General features: G+C 41.4%; 1 protein-coding gene across 1 annotated transcript; it reads right to left on the bottom strand.

Annotated features, from left to right (window-relative positions):
* Positions 1 to 2275: 2275 nt before the first annotated feature.
* tcf21 (transcription factor 21) lies at positions 2276 to 13013 on the bottom strand. Its single transcript, XM_003223311.3, has 2 exons — positions 12505 to 13013; positions 2276 to 6927 (listed from the first exon to the last, which is right to left on the bottom strand). The coding sequence occupies exons 1-2, from the start codon at positions 12949 to 12951 to the stop codon at positions 6838 to 6840; spliced, it is 537 nt and encodes a 178-aa protein (XP_003223359.1). The 5' UTR covers positions 12952 to 13013; the 3' UTR covers positions 2276 to 6837.
* Between the last annotated feature and the right edge of the window lie 4298 nt (positions 13014 to 17311).

A 17311-nucleotide genomic window follows, 5' to 3' on the forward strand; every position in this document is an offset into this window, starting at 1 on the left:
CGTATTCTGGAAATCACTTATTAATGTGTAACTTAGCTAGACTTCACTGCACCGGCATCCTCCAATTTCCATATTCATGCACTTCATACTAATCACACTCGTTGTGAGTCCCATCTAAGTGATTAACCCTTTGCCTCCAAAGTCCTTTCCTGGCAAGGCAAATATTATGGGCTGCCCCTTAAAAAGAAAAACTCAGAATTCTGAATTGATGGGAGAAACAGAAAAGAAAGCTGGAAGAAAGAGTTGGATTTGTATCCCCTCCTCAGAGATAAAGACAGAACTGGGCCTATTCAGTTAACTTGAAGTTTCTTTAAAGTCAGATGTTTTTCTGTGTTCCAGGGTATTTTTAAATAAATGGCATTAGTTGAAGACAGCTGTGTGGAGTGCTGTTTCTCATATATAAGAGCATGCCTGGCCCCTTTTCTTTATTGAGAGCCCAGCTGATGTCATTGACTTGCAGTTCTCTAAGTTTCATGTGAAATGCTTACTTTGGATCTATCTCTTCTTTTCCCAATTATGCTTCACACCACACACAATCCTATTAATCCACATGTTAATTCCACAAACGGTGACCTATCTAATTTGGCCCCTGAAATAATTGAAATGGCTTTTATATTTTGTGTCATTGTAGGGAAGACTTTCCCAATGCATAATTGCATCATTGTTTTGATGAAACGTGGAATAATTTTTATTTTCAGGTAAAGGGAATAAACTAAGCAATGTCGCTTATGTGAAAACTTTGGGGGGGGGGAAAGCAAAAAAAAAGTATTTCTGATTATGGCATATTGAGACCAATCCTGTACAATGCTAGAGGACAGAAGGAAAGTTTGTCAGGAGGGCAGGGTTCTTACTTGGGGATCAAAGTCTTTGTGATACTCACCCACACCTTAAAGTCACAAAGTGTGGCTCATGGGCTGTACATGGCCCCCAGGGGCCACAGTTTCCCCTCTAATCTTACAAAACATGTGCATGGCAGTTAATAAGGTGCAATGAGGGCATTCCCATCACTGGCCATCTCCCATCCAAGTAGTCGTAAGGGCTGACCTTGCTTAGCATCCAAAATAAAGTGCTTTTAGGGTATTGGAGCAGCTAGCGACTAAAACTTATGTATAACTGTAGCACTGTTGCCACAATCATAAATACCCTTTAGTCTGACTTAAAGCCAGCAGCTGGATTGATCAAATGCCTGTTCAGCCTTTTATTGGATGCAAGGAGGAGGATGTTTGCAGCCAAAAAATGAGGCAGTGACAACGAGGAGGAGGCCTGTTGCAACTCATTACTGAGTGTGATTAGTACTCACAAGCAGGAAGTAGCTAGAAACATCCTCCTCTTTCTGTCCCAATTTCCAGCTGAGCACAGATTTTTTTTATATGATGAAGCTATTGGCTATTAAGTTGGTTTGGAGGAGAGTCAGACTAGGACAATGTTACTTTGTTATGAATGTGTAACTAAGCAGCTGATGTAAGATGGTTATAAACATCTTTTTTAATGTTGCAAACTTATCCAGTTGGCTTCAAGATGTTACAAACAAGAGCCAATTAGCAGTTGGCAAATTAGCACCACAAAACAACTGGCTTTTGCTACAGATTTGCAGAATATACTCTCCCCAGCCTGTTCTTTTTTTAAAAGGTAATGTGACAATGTAAGTTAAACCTCCATGGATTCAACATGGAACACCCCTCTGCCCTCATGAGATATATTTCTAAGACTGGGCTTCAAAGGACCAGATCTCTCCTGACATTAAATGTATGATTTAGCACTGCATGATTCTCTTCTTTTCTTACTGTAAATGTAAAATTTCCTTCCCAATACAAGTAACAACTTTGCTCGCATGCAGTGTTTGTGGGGCAAATCGGAGTGGCACTGGAGGAAAGTGTTCTGTGTGTTCTGGGTCCAGTCCTGCTCAAGCTCCAAGCAGTATCTATGGTGACTTATGACATGAAGGCTACTTACCATTTCTTGTAGTTTGGTCCTAAGCATGTAAGATATTTGACACAAATCATTTAAACAAAATATACATACTTGGGAAATATTGGACCCTACAGAGCTGGGTAGATATATCTGATTACTCCATGTGGACTAGTGAATCCCACAACACTATTTCACTCTGTCATGGTATCCTTTCCCTGCATTCTTTCAGTACATAATTTAAAATGTAGATGAGGAATGTGCAGTTCTACAGTTGTCAGATTGCAAATATGACCATTAGCTATGCTGCTAGATAGGAGCTGTAAGACAAGAACATTTGAAAAGCCACACATTTTTTCAAGCCTAGTTTAAAATAAAGAATCCAAATTTGTATTCCTTAATACAAAAACATATGCATTGAGTAAAAGCATATAATCGGATAGCCATAATACCAGATGTATATATTCCATATGACACATTTACACCTTCCCACTCATGGATTCATGGATTTAAATTGTCATTGATACCACTTATGCTTCCCCTCTTCATAAACCATAAATGTATTGTGCAACTAACTCCCAATATGAAGCTACCAAAATGGAACAATTTATCAAATCTGACATTGTGAAACTCGATCTCAACAAATCTTGGGAAGTTTCAGTTTACTCTAAAAGCCATTTGGCTCTCTTTAGGTGTTTATTTACTACTGCATATGCCTGTTACTCACTGTGTGTACATTCTGGAGTGTTTCACATGGCAACAGAAGTAAGGAAATTATTCATTTATGTTATGTATTCACGTGTACACCTTAACAAATTTATAGTTACAGTCTGCCCTTCATATACATGGATTCCGTACCATTGATTCAACCATAAATGAATGGCTTGAAAATATATTTTTGAAAAAAAAATCCCAAAAGCAAACCTTAATTTTGTCATTTTATATAAGGGACACCATTTTACTATGCTATTGTATATAATGGCATTTGAGGATCCATGGATTTTAGTATCCATGGGAATCCTGTAACAAAACCCTAGTGGAAACCAAGGTTCTTCTTGTCTAATACTGAAACATTTTGCTTGTACACACACTGTCTTTTTGGTTTTATTTTGTAAACAACATTTTCAGTTTCTGTTTGAAGTCAAAATACATTTATATTCTAATTTCAATTAGAACAGTTTGTATATCCTGGCCTATGAAGGCTTTGCCATAATACTGCTCCAGTTCTGGACACACAGTTCTGGAAAGAAAACCACCTTGAACTCAGCGGGACTTACTTCTAAGTTGACATGCACAGAGTTGTACTGTTAGTTGGTTGGTTTGGAAGATGCTGGAGGACAATTGTTGTCTTGATGCAGCTTAAGGAATCTTAAGCATGTCTTCCTGTGCTACCATGTTTCTCTTTAAAAATCCTTCTGTTTTCTTGCTTATCTTCTGCTGGATTTTTGTACATTCCCTAATCAGCATTTACTTTCAGCATGGATTTGCTCCTTGTGAATGTTACCACAAGCTCCTTTCTTTACCCAAAGGAAAATGCAACAAAATGCCCAGGTATTGCATTGAATGGAATAGAAACACAGACACACTCCCAGAAAGGCGGAGAGAGAAATAGTAAGTGAAGCGGAAATTTAAAGCCCCTCTGTTGGGAATAACAGTATAAATAACTGAAGACATCTTGTAAACAGTGCGGTCATAACCTTGAAACGTTAAACAGTTTCTCTGGGATCTGGCGCATCAGCTGCCTCTGGACTGAGCTGGCTCAAGAGAAAGAGCCAAGCACTTTCTATTTATCTCTCAGCTTAATCTCTCACAGAGTAACAAATCAGATCAATAGAGAAAAAATGTTTAAATTAAGAAGCCACCGTAGGGTGAACCAAGCAGGGCTATCTCTCCCATGCAAAGAATTCCCACTTCATCAGCAGTCTACACTCCTTAAGATATTTTCATTGGTTCCGCCATCATATAACACAGGACTGGTGACTTCCAGATGTGTTGAACTACACTGTCCTATAGACTCAAACATCATGGCCAGTTATCAGGGATTATTGGAATTATCATCCAAAACATCTGGAGGGCCACAGATTGATGCAGTGAGGGACTTCTTGGAAGTATCATTGCATCCGGTCTTTGTCACTGGGGGAAGTGTTTCCCTTGATCCACAACTCCAAAACTTGCTTCTAAGATCAAGGATGCCATTGAATAAAATGGAGAATGGAATGGAATTCATTTGAGCATATTATCCCACCATCCCAGAACAATCACGATTACTCTTTCTAGGTCATGGGAATATACAGACATATTTGAGTTCCCAAGCCTTTAAAGAAATTAAACAGTGCCAGTATTTTATACAGAAATTATTGCCATATTGTAATTTGATCTATACAAAAATATATATAATTTAACATATGACACACTTAGGAAAATAGGGTTTCAATAATACAGTCATGCACAGAGTAGAAAGCACAAATATTGTACATACATAATCCAATCCAATCTGGAGAGAATTGTGCTAGAAACTTCTGGAAAACCTCTTGCCCAAATTCTGCCTTACAATTGTAGTCATCACACCAGGAAATAACAAAATGAGATTTCAAAATTCTCACATCATTTTTTCTAAATATTAATCTGTGTACCAAGCCAATAGATTCTGTAAGGGTGCAGCAGTTTAAATTTGAGAGAAGTCACCAAACTATTTTTCTCATGCCATTGCTTTTTAAATTGGATGCCCTTACTGACAGATATCGACATTAAGACAGTGCCTTCAGTGTATGTCAGGCAGTGTATTAAGTATTTCTGTCCAAATGCTTCTTGCCTTAAATAACTTGTTAATTCAAATATTCTCACTGGATTCCAAACCACTGAATGGAAATACTATTTTTTACACATGAGATAATTCATAATTAGTTTTATAAAAACCATCCCAAACTATAATAGGCAGACTCACAATTTAGCCAGACAAGATGGCTAGGTTACAGAAATAGTTGCATCTCTGACAACATAGGTTACACATATAGTTGCATCTCCGACAACAGAGGAGCCTCTAATATCCATCATATTTGACAATTGCTGGCTAGTACTGATGGGACTTGTACTCCAAAAAAATAAAAATGGAAGGGTACCTATTTGAGTAACTTAGGCCCCTTCTACACTGCTACATCATCCAGATCATCAAAGCAGGTAATCCACATTACCTGCTTTGAACTGGATTACATGAGTCTACACTGCCATATAATCCAGTTCAAAGCAGATAATTTGGATTTTACATAGCCTTCAGCCCTTTCTACACTGCTCCTATATTCCAGGATCTGATCCCAGATTATCTGTCAGTGGAGACTCCTATAATCCAGATTAAATCAGGTAATCTGGGATCAGATCCTGGTCTAAATTGAAGGGGCCTAAATTGAATTTATTTACAAACAGGTGTTTTGAACAGCCCACTGGAGTGAACAAACACTACCTAGAAACTTCTTGGCAGTAAATCTTTTGAAATCAGTTGGCACAATCCACCCCCCCCCCCAAATAAGAATAAATTAGCTTGTTCTATGAACACTCTGGGTACTTCCAGATGAGCTATTCCAACTGCTACTAGGCTAAAAGGATCATAGAGCTATTCAAAAACATTGGGGGGATTACATTTAGTCTTTGAAATTTTATATTGTACAACCAACTTTGAAATCTCTCAGTTAGGGCTCTTCCACACAGCCATATAACCCAGAATATCAAGGCAGAAAATCCCACAGTATCTGCTTTGAACCAAGTTAACTGAGTCCACATTGCCATATACTCCAGTTCAAATCAGATAGTGTGGGCTTTTATTCAGCTGCGTGGAAGGGGCCCTAGTCTCTAAGATGCTACAAGATCCCTTTGAAAACTTTCCTTCTGAATGATTGTGGTCTCGTCCCACTTTATCATTCTAACAATATCTTGCAAGGAAAAAAGGATGGATTACAAAAACAAAGGCAACATTTAAATTTCACATTAAAAAATTCCATGATCGAGACAGGGCAGAATGACCGCACAGCAAATGCCTCATCTTGGACATCCCTTCATTGCAAAGTTTAGCTAGTGAGACTGAAGACTGAATTACTAACTTCACAAAACAGTGAATTCCACTAACAATTTTACAATCCATCCAAATCCCCATAAAAAGCCATCATTGCATATCTTCTTCCTTCCCTTTCCTTCTTTCTTTCTGTGCCTATGTTGTTTTTCTAGTGTGCTAAACTACCCTCCCCAAAAAAGGACATGGTCTACGTCTCCTTAATTAAGAAAATAAACATTTCATAATCTGGGGTCAAATGAATTGACACTATGAGGCTCTGTGGGGCTTTAAGATGTGTAGGTGAACCAATATCATCCTCTTTAGCAAAATTGAAAATAAATAATCTTCATTTTGAACAAATTAAAGGAAACTCACACCAACATTATTATTTGTTGTTATTTCTTTTCATATGAAGAGGTCTTTTGGTTATTGTTCACATGAAAATATAAGAAACCCTGTCTGATGAAAATATATCCATAGAGTTATCTTTAATGTGAATTGTTTAGAGAAAGGTGACTACTATGAGAATAATGTTCTAGGGACCTGTCTTTCACAAGGTCATTTACACAAAGGCAGATGGTGACAAATGTCTGGTTGGAGAAAGATTACAGCACTTGAACCAGCAAGGCGCGGTTGTGGGACATTAAAATATGTACAAGTTAATAAAGTTAAATATACGCTCTTTGGGATGCTAAATTGTTCCTCCCACCCTTTGGCATGTGACGCATTTGGTCATCTCTTCAACATTTAGGTTCTTTTGTGGGAAAGCAATCTTGTTGTCTCTTTCCTGACTGCCCCCTTCATACATACACGCCTGTACACAGGCATTCAAAAACACCTGTACATATACACAGATGGCTGGCTTTCCCATGTTTAAAAATCCTGGGTCAGGATGCTGTGGGACCGCACAATCGGGCCGTGTTCACTGCTTCTTTCAGCTCATTCTCTGGTTTGCCAGCAACCATGAAGGGCCAAGTCTGTAAAGGGGTGGAATGGGGGAGAAAGGATGGGAGAGAGAGGGGAAAAATCAGCACTTCAAATAATGTAGCACTTGAATGGGTGATAAATAAAGTCAACTGCCAGAATGTCATAGACTGCCCAGGTGTTCTTTTTAAACTATACATAGAAGTGGTTCAAGCAGACAGTCCCAGCTACTGAGTGTAAACAGTTTTTAAGATGGCTCCACTGTACTGCACATTTGCTGCGCAATCATAAAGTTTTTGCTCTGCATTTTCTCATATTGTGTGAATGCATTTGTTCTCTCTCTCTCTCTCTCTCTCTCTCTCTCTCTCTCTCTCTCTTATAGTTTTCTGTAATATCTGGAGCAATGGGTTATGCTTTCTTCATCTCTAATATCAACATAAGTCACCTTTGTTCAGGGGTGTAAATTACTGGGTTTTTTTCGTATCTGGAGCAATTTCAGAAACTGTAAGTTGCTTCTAGTGTGAGAGAATTGGCCGTCTGCAAGGATGTTGCCCAGCGCATGCCCAGATGTTTTGATATTTTTACTGTCCTTGTGGGAGGCTTTTCTCATGTCCCCGCATGGGGAGCTGGAACTGACAGAGGGAGCTCAGCGGCAACCTTCAGGTCAGCAACCCAACCTTCAAGTCAGTAGTCTTGCCGGCACAAGAGTTTAATCCACTGTGCGCGGGGGGGGGGGGGGGGGGGGAGAGAGACTCCGTCACTGGGGTGGCATAAAACAAAATAATTGCTCCCTATAATAAGAACGATACCTCCTCCATGTAATTTTCTTTTACTTCCCAAATTTGTAGTTGAGCAGTAAACTACAACTTCTTCTAGAAATACAGTATAGTTTGGCATCCAAAGAAAAAACAATGTTACCAAAAGAATGGGAAGACAGCAAACCTAACGTGTTAACAATTTCCAAAATCTCATTCTCTGTAATCCTAGCTATTTAGAGACTGAAGAAACATTTCATGGCTGGGGGAGAATTCTTATTTGGGGAACAACAGTTTCATTTTCTTTCCCCCTGCCTTTGATTGAAAATATTTGCCTAAGCTAAATAACACAACTGACAAAGGCATACTGTGACACACAGACAAGGGAAGGGTGAAAGCCCTACCCTATCCATTCTCCGCTGGGTAATGTCAAGACACAGCTCCCCCTCCGTGTCTGCTTTGTTTTGAAAATGATAAGGGTACTATCTCTTTCTAAAAGCATTTCAGAATTGGAGATTTAGTTTCTCATCTACTTCGTACTACGGCTTGAATTTGTCCAAAAGTTCCACTGAGTTCAGACACATGTTAGATGATCAGAGTGAATGCCTAATTTTATAGTTAAAGATTATCATTTCATTCTTTTAGGGAAAGAAACCAAATGATTTTTTTAAAAAAGTATAGATACTTATATTTTCTTTATTTTAAAAACTGCCTGGATATTTTTGGTTCTTTTTCCTGTTCTGTGATAACTGCCTTTAATTTCCCAGATTATTCTAATAATTGTTACATTGCCTTTTGAAAATTTATAAAATTGTTTAAAAGCACTGTTTATAATTATACAGCAACAAGACGATCATGATAGGGCAGCTCTATCACAAACCATATTATGAAAATACCAGTCAATTAGAATATATATTTTATGTTATACATTTCTGTTATTTTCTATTTGCTGTCTGATCATTTTTTTATTTTGACAGATCAATGTAATTTTAAGCAATATCTTCAATATGATTGTTTTTATTTATCATGTCAGAAGCAAATTTGAGGGTACAGTTATAATGTATTTAAAAACACCAACAAAATTAAAAACTTGGCATTAAACTAAATGTCCTTTGACCAGAAGCTGGCCACTTGGAGGGCCTCTGGTGTCACTTTAGGAGGGTCCTCCATTGTGCATGTGCAAGGCAGGGCTCAGGCTGCCCTGGAGTAGCTGGTCTGTGGCTTCCTCTTCTCCACACTCCCATGCATTTTTTTATCAATGGTTACACAATTAATTTATATTAATAATTTTCTTTGAGGAATTACTTTAAAAAGAAGACAACAGCCATACTCTAGGAGTTAACCTTCTCATTTTTAGAGAGTTTCAATAATTTACAATAACAGAGTTTTCAATCATGACTTAGAATTAAGGGTTTTTGGGCTCAAACAGCCATTCTAGAGTTTATTTCACTAAGAGGTCTAGATACTTTCTTTCTTTTTGTTCCCTTTGAAAAAGAATAAATCTTTTTATTTGTTTCATGTCTAAAAGTGATGCCAAACGTTTTCATGTTTGCTATCAAGTCAGTGGAGAAAGAAATATCAAGCTCACCAAATGCATAAGACGGATTTTGTTTTCTTTATAAACTCCAACATATAAAAAAAATCTGGGATGAAGGAAAAAGTCCTGAAAGTTCACAAACGTTCAAAGAGGACCAAATATTAGATAGAAGGAAGAGGTGCCTTCACTCCCATTAGGGACTCCTTTCTACAATAATATTATTTGCAGAAACGGATTTGGAGGGCTAAAAACCCAAGGAACGGAAAGGCTGTGCGTAATTCTTTAAAACCTTGAAGTAGTTTGATATCTAGGCTTATATTTCAAGCGTATTATTATTATTATTGTTATTATTATTGGTCTGTCAGTCTCTCGCAATTAAAAGGCAAGCACAGCTTTTGGATTTTCTCTTGGGCAAACCAGATACAGGACCCCCTTATTCTTCAGAGGTCTCTCTCTCTCTCTTCCTTCACATCAATTTATACATTTCACAACAACCTCTCTTCTCCCTTCCATTAATGCTGAACGGGCGGCAACGCTACTTAGAATAGTTGTGCCCAGTTCCCAAGTCCTGAAAGGTAGCGATTCCTACTGGCTTGTTGCTGTTTTTTAAACCAAAGCCTCAGGCTGTCGCGTTTTCTGGGACAACTTCCTAGGAAACACGCTTAGATATACAGGAATTGTAGTGTGCCTTCAGGTCGTTTCCCACTTACGCCGACCTTAAGATGAACCTATCATGGGGTTGCTGTTTTTTTCTTTAAGACTGAGGTCACCCAGTGGGTTTCCAGGCCGAGTAAGGATCGTTGTCCAACGACCCAACCACGACCTACTTAAGGCGAATTAGTCCCCATGTTGGAAAGGGCGCGGGTGAAACAGTCCTGAGGTGACTTGAATTAGTCTGGAAGGATCCAAAGGAGTTCGGGTTTTAAAAGCAGGAAGAGAAGGAGAAGGGAGCTTGAGAGAGAGAGAGAGACGGAGACAGACAAATAAACCCTTTCTAGAAAAGTTAAACAGAGGGCCCTTCCACACAGCCATATATCCCAGAATATCAAGGCAGAAAATCCCACAATAGCTGCTTTGAACTGGGTTGTCTGAGTCCACACTCAGATATTGTGGGATTTTCTGCCTTGATATTCTGGGATATATGGCTGTGTGGATGGGCCCACCGATTTCAGAGTCCAGGGGCCCTTCCAAACAGCCATATAACTCAGAATATCAAGGTAGAAAATCCCACAATATCTGTTTTGAACTGGGTTATCTGAGTCCACACTGCATATATTCCAGTTCGAAGCAGGTAATGTGGGATTGCATTCAGCTGTATGGAAGGGGCCTTGGAGTGGGCTCCAAAGCAGTGTGGCCAAATTGACAAGGAGCCTCCCTTCTTCCACAAATCCCGCCTTTTCAGCAGGCGCCCCTCGAAGGAGCGTTGCGACTCAACGTTGGACTTGGACGCTAGGGCTGCATCTACACGGTGGAATTAATGCGCCTTGACACGTCTTGAAGTGCCACGGCTCAATGCTATGCAGTTATAGAAGGTGCAGTTTGGTGAGGCACCAGCACTCCTTGGCAGAGAAGGATCCAGTTATAGCAGGTGAAATGCTCTCAAACTGCCTGCATTCTACCCTCCAGTGCATTTGCTTGTGCTTTTCCTGCATGGCCAGGGGTTGGACTGGATGCCCTCTGGGGTCTTTCTCAACTCTGTGATCACGTGCAGATGCGACCTAAAAAGACCCAGGTTCAAATCATGGAGAGGAAAGCTCATGCGAGGCACATTCTCTCAACCTCAGAGGAAGGCAAAGGCAACACTTCTGTGAAGAAATCCTCCATCGTGAGAGCCTCCCACAGGATGGGAAAACATCAAAACATCCAGGCGCCCCTGGCAACATCCTTGCAGACGGCCAATTCTCTCACATCAGAAGCGACTTGCAGTTTCTCAGGTCGCTCCTGACACGGGAAAAAAATCCTCCATCATTGAGAAATGCCTCGAAAGCGCCCCACCAACCACCAAGCTCTCTCTTTCTCCTGAAACTGGCGTCGCTTTCCTGTTTGACGCACCGAAAGGTGGAAAGAAAGCCTGGCAAATAGCCCCCGACGGTGGGCAAGGCAGGAGGGTTGAAGAAAGACCTTGTAAAGCAGGCATGGGCAAACATGGGCTCTCCAGGTGTTTTGAACTTCAACTCCCACAATTCCTAACAGCCTACCGGCTGTTAGGAATTGTGGGAGTTGAAGTCCAAAACACCTGGAGGGCCCAAGTTTGCCCATGCCTGTTGTAAAACGACAACTCCCCACGATCCCATAGCATTGAGCCAGGGCAGTGTAAAGTGGTGCCAAAACTGCATTCATTCGACAGCACAGCTGCACCCTAAGCTGCGGGTGGAAGGAGGATTTGAGGGCCCTTCTACACAGCCATATAACCCAGAATATCAAGGCAGAAAATGCCACAACATCTGCTTTGAATTGGGTTATCTGAGTCCACACCTCCATATAATCCAGTTCAAAGCAGATCGTGTGGGTTTTTATTCAGCTGTGTGGTAAAGGGACCTGAGAATCAACCCATTGACTGAGAGAATAAGGCTTGATTATGGGTTTCACCCAATGATTGAGAGAATAAGGCTTGGCTATGGGTTTCACCCATTGATTGAGAGAATAAGGCTTGGTTATAGGTTTCACCCATTGATTGAGAGAATAAGGTTTGGTTATGGGTTTCACCCATTGATTGAGAGAATAAGGCTTGGTTATGGGTTTCACCCACTGATTGAGAGAATAAGGCTTGGCTATGGGTTTCACCCAATGATTGAGAGAATAAGGCTTGGTTATGGGTTTCACCCATTGATTGAGAGAATAAGGCTTGGTTATGGGTTTCACCCACTGATTGAGAGAATAAGGCTTGGCTATGGGTTTCACCCAATGATTGAGAGAATAAGGCTTGGCTATGGGTTTCACCCATTGATTGAGAGAATAAGGCTTGGTTATGGGTTTCACCCATTGATTGAGAGAATAAGGCTTGGTTATGGGTTTCACCCAATGTTTGAGAGAATAAGGCTTGGCTATGGGTTTCACCCATTGATTGAGAGGCCACGACTTGGCCGTACACACACCCATCTTCTGGAGTAGTGGAACGCATGGAAAGGCTCAAAAAGGGTTGTACAGACAGTGCACATGTAGAGCGGTTTGGCACCACTTGACACTGCCCTGGCTCCATGGGAGGTGTCATTTCACACGGCCCTTGGCTTGAGGTGGTGCCTCACCAAAGGACAAGCCCATGGTGGTCCCAAGGTGTAGGTGTAACCCCCCCCCCCCGCCCGCCCCCCAGCGCAGTTCGTCCGTCCCGGGAGACTCACCAGGTTGACGGGGTGGCTGTACCCGTTCTCGTACTTGTCGCTGGCCAGGATCTGCCGGAGGTGGGCGATGTAGCTGGAGGCCAGACGGAGGGTGTCCAGCTTGGAGAGCTTGGTGTCGGGGGGCACCCAGGGCAGCGTGGTCTTGAGCCGGGAGAAGGCCTTGCTCAGGACCCGCATGCGGGCGCGCTCCCGGGCGTTGGCGGCGTGCCGCTGGACCTGCTTGCCCTCGGGCGCCCCTCCGAAGTGGGCGCTGCCCCGCTTGCCGGGCCCCGAGGAGGCCTTCCTCCGCGCCTTGCCCCCCGCCCCCGCCGCCTTGCCGGGAGGAGCAGCGGGAGCGGGAGCGGGGAGAGCGGGCGCCGGGGGCTCCGTGGCCTCCTCCTCCTCCTCCTCGTCTTCCTCGCAGGCCAGCATCTCCCCCTCGGCATCGCTCAGGGAGCCCGTGGACATGGCCTCCCGGGAGGCGCGCCTCCTGATGCCTCTCTCGCCGGGAAGTCCGACGGGGAGGGCGCTTCGGGCGTTTATTTGGGGGAGGCGGGACCTGGGTGGGTTGGGACGCGCCCTGGGATGCTTCCACGAAGGAGGGAAGGGCGGGGAGGAGAGGAGGACGGGGCGGACCCCAAGGCAAAGCCGCGTCTCCCCTGCGCCCACTGCACGGCCGCCCCGGGAGGCCCCAAAAGGGTCCCTTCCCTTGACTCAAGATCATCATCCTCACCACCATGTTCACCAGGGCTTTCCAAACGCGCGCGTTACCTCTCAAGGAGGTAACAAGTACAGTACAACATAAACGGGCCGGCTGAACGTTGGATAAGCGAATATGTTGGATAATAAGGAGGGATTAAGGAAAAGCCTATTAAACATCAAATTAGGTTATGATTTTACAAATTAAGCAGAAAAACACCACGTTATACAACAAATTTGACAGAAAAAGTAGTTCAATACGCAGTAATGCTATGTAGTAATTACTGTATTTACGAATTTAGCACCAACATATCACGATGTATTGAAAACATTGACTACAAAAATGCGTTGGATAATCCAGAACGTTGGATAAGTGAGACTCTACTGTAATGACAAAATATTGGAAATGTATGTCATTATCTTACAAATCATATATTTAAAAATATAATAACACAGTAGAGTCTTACTTATCCAACATAAACGGGCGGGCAGAATGTTGGATAAGCGAAAATGTTGGATAATAAGGATGAATTAAGGAAACGCCTATTAAACATCAAATTACGTTATGACTTTACAAATTAAGCAAAACATCATGTTTTACAACAGATAAGCAGAAAAAGCAGTTCAATACATGGTAACATGTAGTAATTATTGTATTTATGAATTTAGCACCAAAACATTTCAATGTATTGAAAATATTGACTATAAAAACACTGGCTACTAACAAATTGACTACAAATAAAGATAGAATTGCATCAAATGAACTTACAGTAACAACATTGTCGAAAATTAAATCCATAAAAAGTTCAGTCCTTGCTGTCTAGAGAAACAGCTGTGGATCCGGGCAGACTGCATTGGATAATCCAGAATGTTGGATAAGCGAACATTGGATAAGTGAGACGCTACTGTAATAATAATAATAATAATAATAATAATAATAATAATAATAATAATAATAATATGTGGAGAAGTCTACACATTTTATTTATCATGTCAGAAAGAAACCGAGGGTACAGTTGTAATGTATTTAAAAACACAAAGTTAAAATTTGGCATTATACTAAATGTCCTTTGACTCGAAGCTGGCCACTTGGAGTGCCTCTGGTGTTGCTATATTTATTTATTTATTTCCAATATTTCTACCCCGCCATTCTCCCCAAGGGGACTCAGGGCGGCTATAAGAAGATCCTCTACTGTGCATGTGGCAGGACTCAGGCTGCATTGTAGTAGGTGGTCTGTGGTTTGCTCTTCTCCACACTCACATGTTGTGGACTCCACTTTGTGGCCCCATTTCATAAGATTGGCTCTGCATCTCATGGTGTCAGAGAGCAGCCTGTTCAGTGCAATTCAAGTCTTCTGTGTACCCAGAAGAGAGTCTCTCATCTGATATCAACCATGGCTTCTGGTTCTGGGTTTTAGCCTGCAACTTTTGGACTCTCTCTTGCTGAGGTGTTCCTGCAAGTATCTCTGTAGATCTTAGAAAACTATTTCTTGATTTAAGGCATTGCCATGCTGGCTGATAGCAGAACAGGGGATGGGCCGGATATGTCATTACCTTGGTCCTTTAGTTATTGGCTACTACTTCCCAGTGGATGTCAGGTGGTGCAATACCTGCTAAACCATATGATTTCTCCAGTAGTGTGGGGATGTATTCCACAATGGGCATCCACAACAGAACAGCAAAGCGCAAGGGCAGATGTCTTCACTGTCTGGTTGTGATCCCCAGGTTGTGCCAGTCAGCTTCTGTATGATATTATTTCTAGCACCCACTTTTTGTTTGATAGTCAAGCAGTGTTTCTTGTAAGTCAGAGCACAGTCCAGGGCAACTTCCAAGTATTTTGGTGTGCTGCAAAATGCAGCTCTCATGTACACGATGATGATGATGATGATGATGATGATGATGATCTTAAGTCAATTTAAGTTGTGACTTGCAGCATGCAACTTAAATTGACTAAAGATCATCATCATCATCATCATCATCATCATCATCATCATGTATACCAGAGCTTTCCAAATGTGCGTGTGTCAACTGCAGTGTCTATTTGCTTCTCAAGAAGGCACCAAGTAATAAAAAATATTTGAAATGTATGTAATTATCTTACAAATCATATATTTTAAAAATATGTTAATAATAATAATAATAATAATAATAATAATAATAATAATAATAAGTGGACAAGTCTATATGGGGACACCAAATGCTGCCTTGCCCAAACACGAATCAATGAACATGAAAGGCACTGCAGACTAACTCAGCCACAAAAGTCAGCCATAGCAGAGCACTTGAGGAACCAGCCTGGACATAGCACATTATTTGAGAATACAGAAATGCTCGACCCCTCTAACAACTATCATGTCAGACTACACAGAGAAGCCATTGAAATCCACAAGTATGTGGACAATTTCAAGAGAAAGGAGGAAACAATGAAAATGAACAAAATATGGCTCCCAGTATTAAACTCTGAAATCAGGACAGTAAATGAAGAACAATACTTAGAAAACAGGGGAATTCCAGACAGGAATCCATCAGGGCCAGCTAACACCTCCCAACAAATGATTCCCCTGGGCAGGAAGAAGCCAGGCATGGAAACTGCAAGGCTGTTCAATGCTAATAAAGGTGGACAATTGCAGCATTCATACTTGCCTCTAACAGACAAGAGTTATTTCTCACACCCCAGACATGCCACAGATATATAAACCCCACTTGCCTAGTTTGCAACCTCTGAGGATGCCTGCCATTATGTGGGCGAAACGTCAGGAGATAATGCTTCTGGAACATGGCCAAACAGCCCAGAATACTCACAGTAATTCATGAAAGCCTTCGACAACACAATGACAAAGTATATGGAAATATATGTCCTTATCTTACAAATCATATATTTTTAAACATATACATGAAAGATTTTAAAGAGATATGTTTTATCCCCATGCATTTCGTTATTGTGTATTGCAGTTTGTGTATGGGTACATATCACCTATAAAGTGTTGGTTTAATGATCCAGGCATGGGCAAACTTTGGCCCTCCAGGTGTTTTGGACTTTAACTCTCAGAAATCCCAGCCTGCTTACTGACTGTTAGGAATTGTGGGAGTTGAGGTCCTTGAGGGCAAAAGTTTAGCCATGGCTGGTAAATTCTGGTTTGCTAATAAAACTGAATCACAGTGTCACAAAATGATGCATGTCTAAAACGTGCGCCACACACACAAAATGTTTGGAAAGCTCTGATCTACAGTTAATAATAATAATAATAATAAAATTAATAATAATAATAATAATAATAATGGTGTGTGTTCCTGTATGGCAGGCAGAAAGGGGTTGGGCTGAGTGGCCCCTTCCTCCTCCTCCTCCTCCTCCTCTTCTTCTTCTTCTAGCCCCCCCTTCCTTCAGTAAACATAAGGGATGGATGCATTTGAACTGGGAAAAACTCTCTTTGAGTTGTCTAAGAGCTTGGAACCATAGAACCCTAGAATTGGAACAGACCCCCAAGGGCTACCCAGTCCAGCCTCATTTTGTCTGCAATGCATGAATACATCAACAAAACACTCCTGGTAGATGGCCATCCAACCTCTGCTTAAAAATCTCCAGAGAAGGCGACTTCACCACTTTCCAAGACAGCGTATTCCACTGCTGAACTATCAGGAAATTTTTCCTAAAGTTTTGGCAGAATTGCTTTTCCTACAATTTGAATACATTGCTCCATGTCCTAGAACAGCAAAAAACAAGTCTACCCCCTCCTCAATAAAACATCCTTTCACATTGAGGAGCAGGCAAGCTTGTTATGTGCTCTTTTGAAACCATTACTTTTGATTTCTGTTCTTCTAACTGACACAATGGTTTGATGATTTTGGGGCCATCTACATTGACCACTTGATGCAGTTTCAAGCCTGTATTAAAGAAAGTGGTTTCACAGTGTAGGTGATTACATAAGAAATCCTGGAACCAATCTGAGGCCCAGATGGTGAATGATTACACAAACCACAGAGTACTGATGCTCATTAAGGGCTTTCTTTTGCATACTTTTGTGGCTGTTTGTTGTCCAGCAGCCGCAGTGTGATGTTAGTCTCAAACTGCACTGTAGATGGGGCCTGGGAAATTATTGGAATTTATCATGATATGCTGCCCTTGCCCAAT

Source organism: Anolis carolinensis, chromosome 1, assembly GCF_035594765.1.
Source record: "Anolis carolinensis isolate JA03-04 chromosome 1, rAnoCar3.1.pri, whole genome shotgun sequence".
Classification (NCBI taxonomy): Eukaryota; Metazoa; Chordata; class Lepidosauria; order Squamata; family Dactyloidae; genus Anolis; species Anolis carolinensis.

Excerpts from the sequence above, each read along its gene's own strand:
- tcf21 (XM_003223311.3), bottom strand. The coding sequence starts at position 12,951 with ATGTCCACGGGCTCCCTGAGCGATGCCGAGGGGGAGATGCTGGCCTGC. Across the intron at positions 6,928-12,504 it reads ACAGCCACCCCGTCAACCTG|ACTTGGCCCTTCATGGTTGC; the intron begins GTGAGTCTCCCG and ends ACCCCTTTACAG.